Source organism: Musca domestica, unplaced genomic scaffold (genome assembly GCF_030504385.1).
Source record: "Musca domestica strain aabys unplaced genomic scaffold, Musca_domestica.polishedcontigs.V.1.1 17, whole genome shotgun sequence".
NCBI lineage: Eukaryota > Metazoa > Arthropoda > Insecta > Diptera > Muscidae > Musca > Musca domestica.
In genome coordinates, this window is record NW_026712230.1 from 9,656,387 (window position 1) to 9,669,002 (window position 12,616).

The window sequence follows — 12,616 nt, forward strand, 5'->3', positions numbered from 1 at the left end:
AAACGAGATGATGGTTTTAATGAAAGATAGGTAGGCATTTAATGCCAGCCAGCCAAACAATCATCAATTTGTCAATTGATGACAACGATGAGTGGTGGTGAGTGATTTTAAATTGCATTTTCGTGTTTTGAGAGTTTAGAGCAGCGTCGTAACTCTGGTGGATTTCACTGGATTTGCATGCAAAGAAAGAGATTGGCAAAAAATTAAATTATACATTCATGGTGGGGGTGTTTTGAACATGAAAGCCGACCAAATTAATATTCAAGTCGTATTTTGAGAGTTTTTTTTAATGGGATACACTTTTATGATCGCCAACGAAAGAGGAAGACACAGAATTATATAAATCATCAGTTTTTTGTGTTTTTATAACATATATACAAAAGAAGACAAACATCTATATTTATTAAAATATATATATATATCTTTTAAGACCCTCATAGTTATGGTTGCGGATTTTTTATACAATTTTTTTGGACTATGATTTTCGAAAGATTATTAAAATATGAAATGACTTTTCAAGATCTCTAACGAATATTTTTTGGGACCACCTGAATATAAGGCCTTCCTGCTGTGACTTGTGAACATTTCAGATGCTCCTAAAAAAGAAGACACCATTATGTCAATTGCGAATTATTACGAAATTTAAAATTTGGTGCCATTTCGGCCTAATACTTTAACCAAAAATACCAAAGTGTTGCCAATTCGGCTTAAACTAAAAGTTAAAAGTTTCAAAATCTATAGCACCAGAGGGTACCATTTAAAGGGGCTATTTTAAACTGCTGACCTCAATTAAAAATTTATTGCGGAGTGGAGCGTATAAAAATGACCAAGTCAATTCAAACAATTCAAGCCATAGAATTCAATTCAATTTATTCAATTCATACAATTCATTGCAACCAAGGCATTTCAAACAATTCAATTCCAAAAATTCAAACAATTCGAATTAAAAATATTTCTTTTTCAAGCTTAACTGGCTAACTATATAACGACTTTGAAATATAGTATAGCTCCCATATATATCTTCATTCTATATCAGGTTTGTTGTTTGTTGGCAATTACGAATGAATTCATCCTAGAAATAAGTACTTCAAATTTGGAGAAAATCGGTTTATATAGATATAGCTCCAATATATATGTTTTATCCGATTTGGTGTTAAAGTTCCTCACATGCGTAATATGCACTCCACAACAATGATATTAGATTTCGGGCATCAGATACTGCTTAAAAAATTCCTCTGCCATATTTTATCGAGATCGGTTAAGATTTTTATGTAGCTTTGATATATATCTTTATCCGATTTTACGGCTATTGTCCACCATATATGTAATATCAGCCCGAATTAAAAAGATTTTTTCATATTCAACCGAATACAAAATGCGCATAGTGGTGTAGGGTATCATATAGTCGGCCTGCCGACTTTTGACCTTTCCTTACTGGTTTTTATTACATTTGTAACGAATTGGAGTGAAACCTTTTCTTTGAAAATGAAGTTTCTATATATCAAAAGAATTTCAAATAACTTAGCAAACAGTCATTGTTTGACAAATTCCTAATGAAATATGAATGAAAATTGACACTAAACATTTATCTAATCCATTTAAATTAAAGCTTGTCACACAACATGTGATGACAACCGGCAAAGCGACAATATTAATAATCAGAGAGACATAGAGAAAGGCAGCCAGCCAATCTAAGTTTCATTTTTATCTTTTTTTACGCTTCCGAATTGAATTCAATTTTGCAAATAATGTTAACAATTGGTTTAATTGTTTATTATTTAGTTTGACACGCACATTCATTTTTGACTGATTAAACAATCTAATAATGCGAAAAGATAAATTTACGAAACTAACATTTTCATTAGAGCAAGAAATGTAAGAGACATTAATCCCAGCAAACATTCATCCCTGGAGAGATGAAGATTGTTTTGGATATGTGTAATAAATGTTACTAGATTTTGATGTTGGTTAAAGGAATAGAGCGGAAATTCTGAAACTTGATATTGAGGTCACTGTTAATTTCTAAGGTTTACATATGGAGACGTTGAAATAGTTTTGGATAGAAAAATTTGATGTGGGTCCATTGTGAAATTGTTTTGCTAATATTTTCCTCGGTAAACTTCAACATCAAAGATTTTGAAAAAATTTTCGTGCAAAAGGTAAACATTTTCCTATTATTCTTTCCGAATAAGGAAAAACTTGAATAATATATAAAACATTGAAAATCTAAATATGTAATACAATGTACGAAGTTTTGATTAAAAATGCTTGCTTCAGTTTGTATACTAACAAATAAAAAAGCTGTAAGTTCGGTCGGGCCGAACTTTGAATACCCTCCCCCCCACACACACACACGATTTTAAATGAATTTGCCAACGGTATTTTCTGCATTTTGGTGATTTAAGCGACATTATTTGACGGAATTGTTTCAAATTTGGTATTTGAAGTTCGTAATAGATACTACAGCCTATGACAGAAAGTTGTCTGTGCAGGTCCACGTCTTCGTGTATCCTCCATTTAACGGTACCTCCCGATATTCAGTATTTCGTGATTTTAGCGACATTGTCCACCGGAAATGTTTCAAGTTTGGTATTTGAAGTTCGTTACGGATACTACAGCCTACGACAGAAAATTGTCTGTAAAGGTCCACGTCTTCGTGTATCCTCCATTTAACGGTACCTCCCGATATTCAGTATTTTCATGATTTTAGCGACGTTATCCACCGGAAATGTTTCAAATTTGATATTTGAAGTTCGTTACGGATACTGCAGCCTATGACCCCCCATATAACGGTACCTCCCGATATTCGGTATTTTGTGATTTTAGCGGCATTATTCATCAGAATTGTTTCAAATTTCGTATTCGAATTTCGTTACGGATACAGCAGCCTATGACAGAAAATTGTCTGTGCAGGTCCACGTCTTCATAAAGTCCCCATATAACGGTACCTCCCGATATTCGGTACTTTCATGTTTTTAGCGACATTATTCACTGGAATTGTTTCAAATTCGGTATTTGAAGTTCGTAATGGGTACTTCAGCCTATGACAGTAAATTGCCAAATTCGTTGCAAATTGTGGAAGGTATTCAAAGTTCGACCCAGACGAGCTTTACTTGTTTCAATTCAGTTATTTAAATTGTTTTTTTTATCATTAGGGCATTCGTCGGTTGAATAAATGCAAAAAATATTTTTCTTCAATTGAATTGTCTGGCTTGATATGTCGGACTGTAATTGTCTGACTTTAATTCTTTGTACTGAATTATCTTGTATAACTCTCTAATTGAACATGGCATGGATGGGGCAACATAATTTGTTTTATTCTTTTTTTCATGTTCATCAAAGTTCATCACAAAAATATCTTTGCTTTGGTAAAGTCACTCAAGATCGTAAAAAACTTTTGAATAGTTGGTATTGAATTGTATTGTATTACATTTTATTTAAGCAATGACATGATTCCGACAGAAAAACTTAATTTGCCCCCTGTTTTCAATATATTTTTTCCACATTTCTTTTTTTCGACTTTAGACAAAAATATTTCGATTTCTTTTGTTTCAACTGATCTGCTTGAATTGTGCTGTTTACATTGATTTGTTTGAATTGAATTGTTTGGCTTGAATTGAATTGTTCGACATGTCCTTTTTTACTTTCGAATCGAAGATGACATGTGCGGGATAACGAGACGGTATTTCTTTTAACATCCGTTCCCTTAAGGCAAAAACATATATATTTTCCATAATGATTCATGGCAAGAATTAACTTTTAACCATTATTGCTTGCTACTGTATATTTCACACGTTCGTAAAAAATTACGTTCAACTATAACTATCAGTTAAGGCGTATTAGCCAATGTAAATTCCCAACTATAGATAAAAATTACATTTGATTGAACATTTATGTACACACATGTACACACATATTTTTGACGAACGTAAATTAGTTTGTTTACCCCTCAACTTAATCCCTTACCTGGAAGAGAGAGAGAGAGAATCTCATATTAAGTTATTATATAACCAAGTTCCTACAACGTTATCTTATCACTGGACAAGTTGTCCGTCCACATCATTACAAATAAATACCTTAGGCTTTTGGTCATTAGGAAACGCAAATACAATTATTTTTCCATGGACGAAAACAAACCTACTGAAGGTTTGTGCTATATGTTATTAGATGTGACAAGAAGACTGAGAGAGCGGAAGAGATAGAGAGAGAGACCGAATAATATTTGCGTTATTACATTTTTTGTCCAAATCCACGGTGAGAGTCTTTTTTAGGCGTAATAGATTTAAAAATAAATTATTTCTAAAGCTTACGTTCATAGATAATATTTTCGGTTGGTTTTAGATAAAAATCCAAATAAAATAACAAGATAACACCAAAAAATATATACAGAGGGTGACAAAAATGTAGTATAGTTTTTTTGGAGGGCTTTTATGTGGTGTTCTTTTTCAAATAAATATTTTAATTGTTTGAGTTTTTATAAAAATATATATTAAATTATGTGTGTGTGTTTTTAATTATTTCGAGGACCTTATAAAATATAGATTTTGAAAATTTGTTGAAAGTCCGATTACTGGAATTCCATCATAATATTGGAGTTTTCAACATGTATTTCTTAATTTCTAAAAATTTATAGGAAACTATATAAATCTTTTGAGGAACTCTAGCAAAATTTTATTTTCAAAGGACTAAATGTTGAAAATACAGGGTAAGATAAAAAATTGCAACAAAGTCAATGAAAGCAAAAAATGTCGGAAATAGCATCAAATTTTGGAATAAGTTTAGATTTGTTCGAATTCGTCACCTTTGGCACGAATTATGGCATTCAAGCGACCAATGAAATCATCACACGCTGCCCAAATGTTGCAATGCGGAATTTTGGCTCATTCCCGGGGAAGCGCTTGCTAAAGGTGATCGACACTTTGGTAGTTTTTAGTGCCAATCTTAATTTCCATAATATTCCAGACACAATAGCCCAACGGATTGGTATCTGGAGATTTTGGTGGCCATTGTGCGCTGGAAATAAAGCGAGGAACCTCATTTTGTAACCATTCTTGGGTGGCGCGTGCTGAATACGATGATGCTGAGTTCTGTTGGAATGTGCAAGGCCTACGGCCAAAACGTTTGTGTGCCCAAGGCTTTAATACGCCCTCCAGAATATTTTCACGATAATATTCGGCATTTATTCTGATGCCACGGCCGATTAATACGAGCGGAGAGCGATCATCGTTTGTTGTGGCGGCCCACACCATCAGAATGGCCGGCGCTTGAGTTCTGGTGTCCAAACGAAGGTGCACATTTTCAAATGACCTCTTTGGCAAGTAAATAGATAATTTTGTTTGTTTACAAAGGCTGTACAATGAAAGTTTTCTCATCGGAAAAACCGAATTCGGCAGTTCACCACTTTCGGAAAAGAGAAGCAACTCTTTAGCTCTTTTGGGTCTATTTTCTTTCTGTTGCGATCTAAGTTCTTGCACTTTTTGGAATTTTAATGGCTTTACCCCGAGCTCATTTTTCAATATTTGCCGAATGGAATATTGCGATATGTTCAGCTCACGAGCCATTTTTCGGCCACAGCGAAGCGGGTTTCGATCAAGTCGCTTCTGTACTTTTCAAACCATTTCTGCTGATGTTGCTATTTTCATTCGTCCACTTTCTTGACGTCGGGCTACGCTAACAGTATCACGGTAACGAGCGATGGTACGAGACACAAAAGATTTATTCACATTTAAATGCTGGAGTGCTCTAACTATAGCCACTGATGGTTTTCCAGTCAAATATAAAGAAACCACGCTTAAATTCCATCACGAATAACTTTTTTTCTGGAAAATTCTCACCAAAATGGTTTTGCACGCTTGTAGACAATATTATGAGCTATCACTGGAATAATTTTAACACCTGTCGGATGAGTGGCTTTGAAATGACAGAAGTCTGAAATTGGTTGCAGTTTTTTCATCTCACCCTGTATATACAGGTCGCAATTATCCGCATGTAATTTTGCATGGGGTAGGGTTAGGGTCAGAATTAAAGCCTATTGTTTTGGACGATGTTCAAATAGTCCAAAAACCATTAAAATTTTCCGGATTTTGCAGTCGCTCTACAGGCCATAATTGAAAACCAATCGACACGCAATTTTGTATGAGAAGAGAGTTAAGGACAGGGAAGAAGTCAAGCATTTTCAGATGACCATTGGATTATATTTAGCTGTAAAATGAACAACATCTTTCGTGTGAAATTGTTTTGATCACCTAACAACACGACGGAATGCGTAAATATTGGACACATGCCCCCGGGCAAAAACCAAAGGGTAACATCTGGGCAGGGCTCTATGACATCATCTCAAAAACGAAATCTTCCAATATGGATTTGGATATAAGGGGGCTTCCAACAGATTGTAATTTTGTAGGATATCATATGGTCGGCACTGTAGACTATAGCCTTTGCTTACATTTTTTAATTGCATTTAATTTTTTTTTCGAAGAACCTTAAAACTACGCCAATAGTTATATTTCTTCGACAATATGCATTTTCATATCCCCGCAGCTTATAAAGTGACACTCTATAAAAACGAGTGATAAGTGTAGCATTTCACAATAGTGGATTCCGATTTGCATAAAATGACTCATCCATCTCAGACGTATGCAGCGAGAGAAATTTGCTGATATTAGCATATCGCAGACAAATGAAATAATGACCAACCAACTGGACAGTCAAGTTATAAACGCAAAGCGCTTCAACGTGCCATTCACACATGAAAAGGGATTGGTTGGGGCGATGGGTGGGTGAGGGTTGGAGGGGGACAGGTTTGATAGAAAAAGTTGCGTTGCTATCAACGATTTCTCGTTCATTACTTCCTTTTCAAAACTGCAATATGTTGTGGAGACCGTGACGATGATGAGTCATGCATACATATCTTCCCGCTGCCCTGTATGACAGTATATTACATTATCCAAATGAACGATGAAAACTGGAACAGGGAAACAGGAGTGACCCACCGCACACAATTATGTTGGGGATTTGACAAGGGTGGCACCCACAAAAATTAGTAGCAACATTTATGGAATTTAACCTAGTTTTTGTGAGCTTTACAACGTTTCTATCCTGAACATAAAACAAAACTTTAAAAATAGAAGTCTTTAAGTTGTTGCCTTCTGATTTTGGCATGCCATCAAAAAAAATGTATCCAATGAAAAAAGCAGTTGATGAAATTGATAACCAGAAAATTAAGCTCCCTTGGAGTAGTGCTATTGACCGCTGGACTTGTTTACGAACAAGGCTACATTTCTTAATTACTTTTCCATTCAATGTTGCTGGGTGACCACCAACCAGCCACTCAGTCAGTTCGTATCTGCACAGAAAATATCTGGCACTGAGATATGCCAATGCCAACAATAACAACAATCACTCGCAAAGGCATAAGAAGAGATTATGAAGATATTTCGATATTGAATTTGAAATTGAATACCAGACACACCCTAGCCAACTATGGGTAGTGGCAATAACAGACGGGGTAATACCTAAAGCCCAGCAGTAAGAAGAAAAAATAAAACAACGTAAATAAGTTGAAAGAGAAATGATTTTCCATGGCGGTTTTCGCGCCACTAAGAGCGCCTCCTAAATAACTTTTAAGGGACTCAAAACGGAAATTCTAAGGAGCACTAAAAGGAAACAATATCACTGCGCGACAAAATTCTAATTTTAAATAATTACGTGAGGAATCCAGACGATTTTGAAAGTAGAACAAAAAAAGGACAAGCTTTTTGAAAGTTCACATCGCAAAGTAACCTAAGTGTGGGGAGGAAGTTCCCCTAACACCCACACTTTTGGAAATTATCGTATTAAGATTCCTTGGAAACCGTGCATTTTAGGTATATAGTGCCTTCAGAAATTTTGCAAATAAGATTACAAGGAATATTTCAATCGGAAGTTTTAATCCTCAAACAAGACAACAAAGAGGTCGTTTTGGTTCTTTTTTATACCTTTAGCCATACAGGGTGAAAAAAAAACAGCAATAAAGTCAAACGCTATAGTTTTTACATTTTTTTAAATTCATTGAATTAAAGCAAAAAATGTCGAAAATAGCATACAATTTTAGAAGAGGTTTAGATTTGTTCTATTTGGTCATCTTTGGCACCAATTATGGCATTTAAACGGCCAATGAAACTGTCACACGCTGCCCGAATGTTGCTCTGCGGTATTTTGGTCCATTCCCGGCGAAGCGCTTGCTTGAGGTGATCGACACGTTGGTATTTCTTGGTGCAAACCTTGCTTTTCAAAATACTCCAGACACAATAGTCTAACAGATTGGTATCCGGAGATTTTGGTGGCCATTGTGCGCGGGAAATAAAGCGAGGAACCTCATTTTGCAACCATTCTTGAGTGGAGGAGTGCGATGGTGCTGAGTCCTGTTGGAATGTCCAAGGTCTGCGGTCAAAATGTTTGCGCGTCCAAGGCTTAATATACCCTCCAGAATATTTTCGCAATAATATTCGGCATTTATTCTGATGCGGAGAGCGATCATCGGCTGTTATGGCGGCCCACACCATCACCAAGGCCGGCGTTTGAGTTCTGGTGTCCAAACGAAGGTGCACATTTTCAACAGACCTCTTTGGCCAGGAAACACGATAATTTTGTTTGTTTACAACGAAAGTTTTCTCATCGGAGAAAACCCAATTTGGCAGTTCACCACTTTTGAGATACATTTCGCTTTTCATTTAAGATAGAGCTTTGAAATTTGATAGAGATATTTGCTTTACATCTTGAATAATTGGAATCGAAAATGGATCATATCGGTCCACTTTTTGAAATAGCTTCTATGGAAGAACAATTCCGATTTCAATTATTTTTTAGATTTTTTTCATGTTTCCATGTACTAATAATCATTATAATGTTTTTTTTTTTTTTTTTTTTTTTTTTTTGTATTTCTTTTTACAGATCGCGAAGATCAATCCATATTGTGTACCGGAGAATCAGGTGCTGGTAAAACCGAAAATACGAAAAAAGTTATTCAGTATTTAGCTTATGTGGCTGCCTCTAAACCCAAAGGTTCTGGTGCGGTAAGTATTCATTGGCCCCTTGAAACATTCTCCCAAATACAAAATTAATCGCCAATTTCACGGCGAGTGTGATAAATCACTTAATACTTCTATTTATTTTCAACATAATTATAACGCCCCCACCCCTTCTTCAGCCAAGGCACAACCTGAAACGGGGTCTTAGAAAATTCCAAACAACAAAGAAAATCTATTAAAGGAATTCTCACGATATAAATATGAATATCATTTTTTTGTAATATATTTTTTTATTTTCCTTATAAAGTTATTTTTCTTAAATCGTGATTTGTTCGTTCGTAGTTGTCTCTCTTTCTGTCTTCTATGCGGTTCTTTAAATGTTAACAATTTATAATTGCTTTATTTTTATTGCCTGACAAAACAAAAAAAAAGCGAGTTCTCGAGTTAATGAAAATAATAGTAATTAAATATTTCATTAATGATTTTGAGTTTGGTTCAAACTTTTGCCATAGGTTTTGTTGTTGCTGCTATTTGTTGGCGATGGATATTTTTTTTTGTTTCGCAACACCCACAATACCAGTTTTTGGTTTGAGAAATGTTTTTTAAATTCGTTTTTTTTTGTTTTATTAGGAAATTTATCAAGTTGTCTTAAGCGAAGTTCGAGAGAATAAGCGGGGTATATTAATGAACATTTTAAGAAGGATCCAAATGAAATCGAAAGGCAATTAAGCACGGATTGTTATACTCTACACCATATAGTGGTAAGGGTATTATGTCTTTGTACACTTGTTTGTAACATGGAGAAGGAAACGAGATAGGCCCATAGTTACTTTTGAGAATCTTCATAGAATCACTTTCTGACTCGATTTATTCATGTCAGTCCATCTGCCCATCTGTCCATCCATGTATTTTTGTGAACAAACAACATTTGTTTGGCTCAAGGACGAACCCTATTGAAGTTGGTGATGATCGCATCAGATTTAGATATAGTTTTCAAATATCTTCAACCTATTTCGGGTTATTTGTGCACCAAATGGCCAATATCAGCCCAACAGTCCTGAATTATGGCACATCCAACCGAATTCAGTCTAGATGAAAGTACATAAAATTTACTGGAAATCGGTTCAGATATAGCTCCCATATATATGCTTCATCCGATTTGGTGTTTAGATCCTTCACATGCGTAATATGCATCCAACAAGAATGATATTTGGTACCAGATATTTTATAGAGCTTGAAAGTACCTTTGCCAAATTTTATCGGTTCAGATTTGGATATAGCTCCCGTATATATCCTTAATCCGATCTCAGAAAATAATGGCTAACATCAGCCTAAATGGACCGACTTTTTACTCTTCCGGTGGATCTAGGCCTAAAGGCAAGTGTTTCAAATTTTGATTGAAATCGGTTCAGATATAGTTATAGCCTATATATACAGGGTGAGATAATAAAACTGCAACAAAGTCAAACGCCATAATTTTTACATTTTTTTTTTTATTTTAATGAATAAAAGAAAAAAAGATCGAAATAAGTTTAGATCGAATTGGTCACCTTTGGCACGAATTATGTCCTTCAAACGGCCAATGAAACCGTCACACGCTGCTCGAAGGTTGCTGCGGTATTTTGGACCATTCCCGGCGAAGCACTTGCTTGAGGTGATCGACACTTTGGTATTTTTTAGTACCAACTTTGGTTTCCAAAATACTCCAGACCCAATAGTCCAACGGATTGGTATCCGGAGATTTTGGAAATGAAGCGAGGAACCTCATTTTGTAACCATTCTTGGGTGGCGCGTGCTGAGTGCGATGGTGCTGAGTCCTGTTGGAATGCCCAAGGTCTGCGGCCAAAATGTTTGCGTGCCCAAGGCTTAATACACCCTCCAGAATATTTTCGCGATAATATTCGGCATTTATTCTGATAGCACGGTCGATTAATACGAGCGGAGAGCTCGTTAGTTACACTTTTATAATCTGCTAAAATTTCCCTGTAATTATTTTTGTGGTTCAGTGTAATTTTTTAATTATCTGTAAACAGAGGACGTTATAGAGGTTTTTTTAAGTGAAATGACAACTTTTTAGCAGTCTTCCATAGATTTAAGGTCTTGTAAAGTCCAAATGTGAAAAGAAGACCTTTTAAAAGGTTGTATATGGAAAATAACATTTAGAGGTCATCTATGGAAAAGAACTTTTAGAGGTCTTCTATTAGAAGAGATGATTTTTTTCGCATAAAAAAGGTCTTCTGGAGATCTTCAATACCAAAAAACGCCTTTTTGGGGTCTTGTATAAAATATAGTGCCTTCTACAAAACAGGAAGCCGTCGCGTAGTTTTCTATAATGCCCTCTAGACTAGAAGCGGCCTCAAATTTTGGGACTCTACAAAAATTATTCTCACCAATTATATCTCAACAGTTTTCATTATATGGCATTGTCTAATAGTGCCTCAATAATATTCTCACCTCCCAAAAAAATCAAAACTTAATTAATTTGCCCATAAATGGTTAACAATTTACACGTATTTCAAACGAAAAAAAACCCATAAAATATTCTGAATTACAAAAAAAGCAACAAACTAACAAAAACTTAAACTAAACATTATTGCCATAAGCGATTATGAGCGGAGGAGATTATTATTACAGCTCGCACAAAAATATTGCAACTTTATTAGCAATTATTGCAGCTAATTGAGGTAAACGAACAGCAACAACAAATAGCAAAGAGAAAAAAAAAAACACACAAACTAGGACCTTGTCATATAAGGAAACCTGTTGTTGCTGTGGTCGACGGTCCAGTGGGTCACACGGTTTTGAGAGTAACTACTCGGTCTAGATATATGGGAAACTAGACAAAATGACTTGTTCGTAAAAATCCATTCATTGTCAAGTTTTGACAAAAAAAACTGCGGTTAATATTTTTTGGTTTGCAAAAAAAAAAAAATGGCAACAAATTTGGTAAAGACTTCTTTTGTTAAAAGAGAAACGAAGAAGAGGGTGTGTGTTCGTTTTTTTTTTTTTTTTTTTTTTTGTCTTGTTTACACCAAACTTCTTGGCTGTCAAATGTCCGATTTATTGACATTTGACGTGCACGCATGCGCCTTGCGTCATTTAATGTTTTTCAAAAGGCCTTATGTGTTGGATGTTGTCATTATTTTGTTGTAAAACTGCGTTAGCAATGAACTTGTTTTTGTAATTTTTTTTTTTTAGAAAAAAAGTAATTCTTAATTTGAAAAGCTTAAATCAAACAAACGTGTGAACTTGAATGGTCAAATTAACACAGAGCTTTTCTTAGAACAAAATTTGAAAAAAAAAAAAAAAAACAAACAAAATCATTGCAAATTGTCTGCCATTGACCAAATGCGGTAAAACGCTGAACAAATATGTTTCACATGTTTGCTGTGTTCAAGTAATTAAACGCTTTAATTGAGATGAGATAACAAATATGTCTCTTCGATCAATCTATAGCTCTTCAATTTGAGAACATTGACGGGCCTGATGAAATGAAAACAACATCGTTAGCATTTTTTTTTTTCTTGCGAACGTGTTCGTTCTTCTAATAAACGAAGGTGAAAATATTTTCAAGAGCCATATGTGGACAGTCAATTGAAGAGGTCGGC

At 35.0% G+C, this 12,616-nt stretch overlaps 1 protein-coding gene across 4 annotated transcripts in view; it reads left to right on the forward strand.

Annotated features, from left to right (window-relative positions):
* Positions 1-12,616, forward strand: part of LOC101892851 (myosin heavy chain, non-muscle) — a 98,496-nt gene that overhangs the window by 57,248 nt on the left and 28,632 nt on the right. For all 4 annotated transcript variants that reach the window (XM_059120479.1, XM_059120480.1, XM_059120481.1 and 1 more), the window contains one exon: positions 8,932-9,053. In XM_059120479.1, coding sequence (XP_058976462.1) covers positions 8,932-9,053 — 122 coding nt within the window. The remainder of the gene's footprint in view (positions 1-8,931; positions 9,054-12,616) is intronic.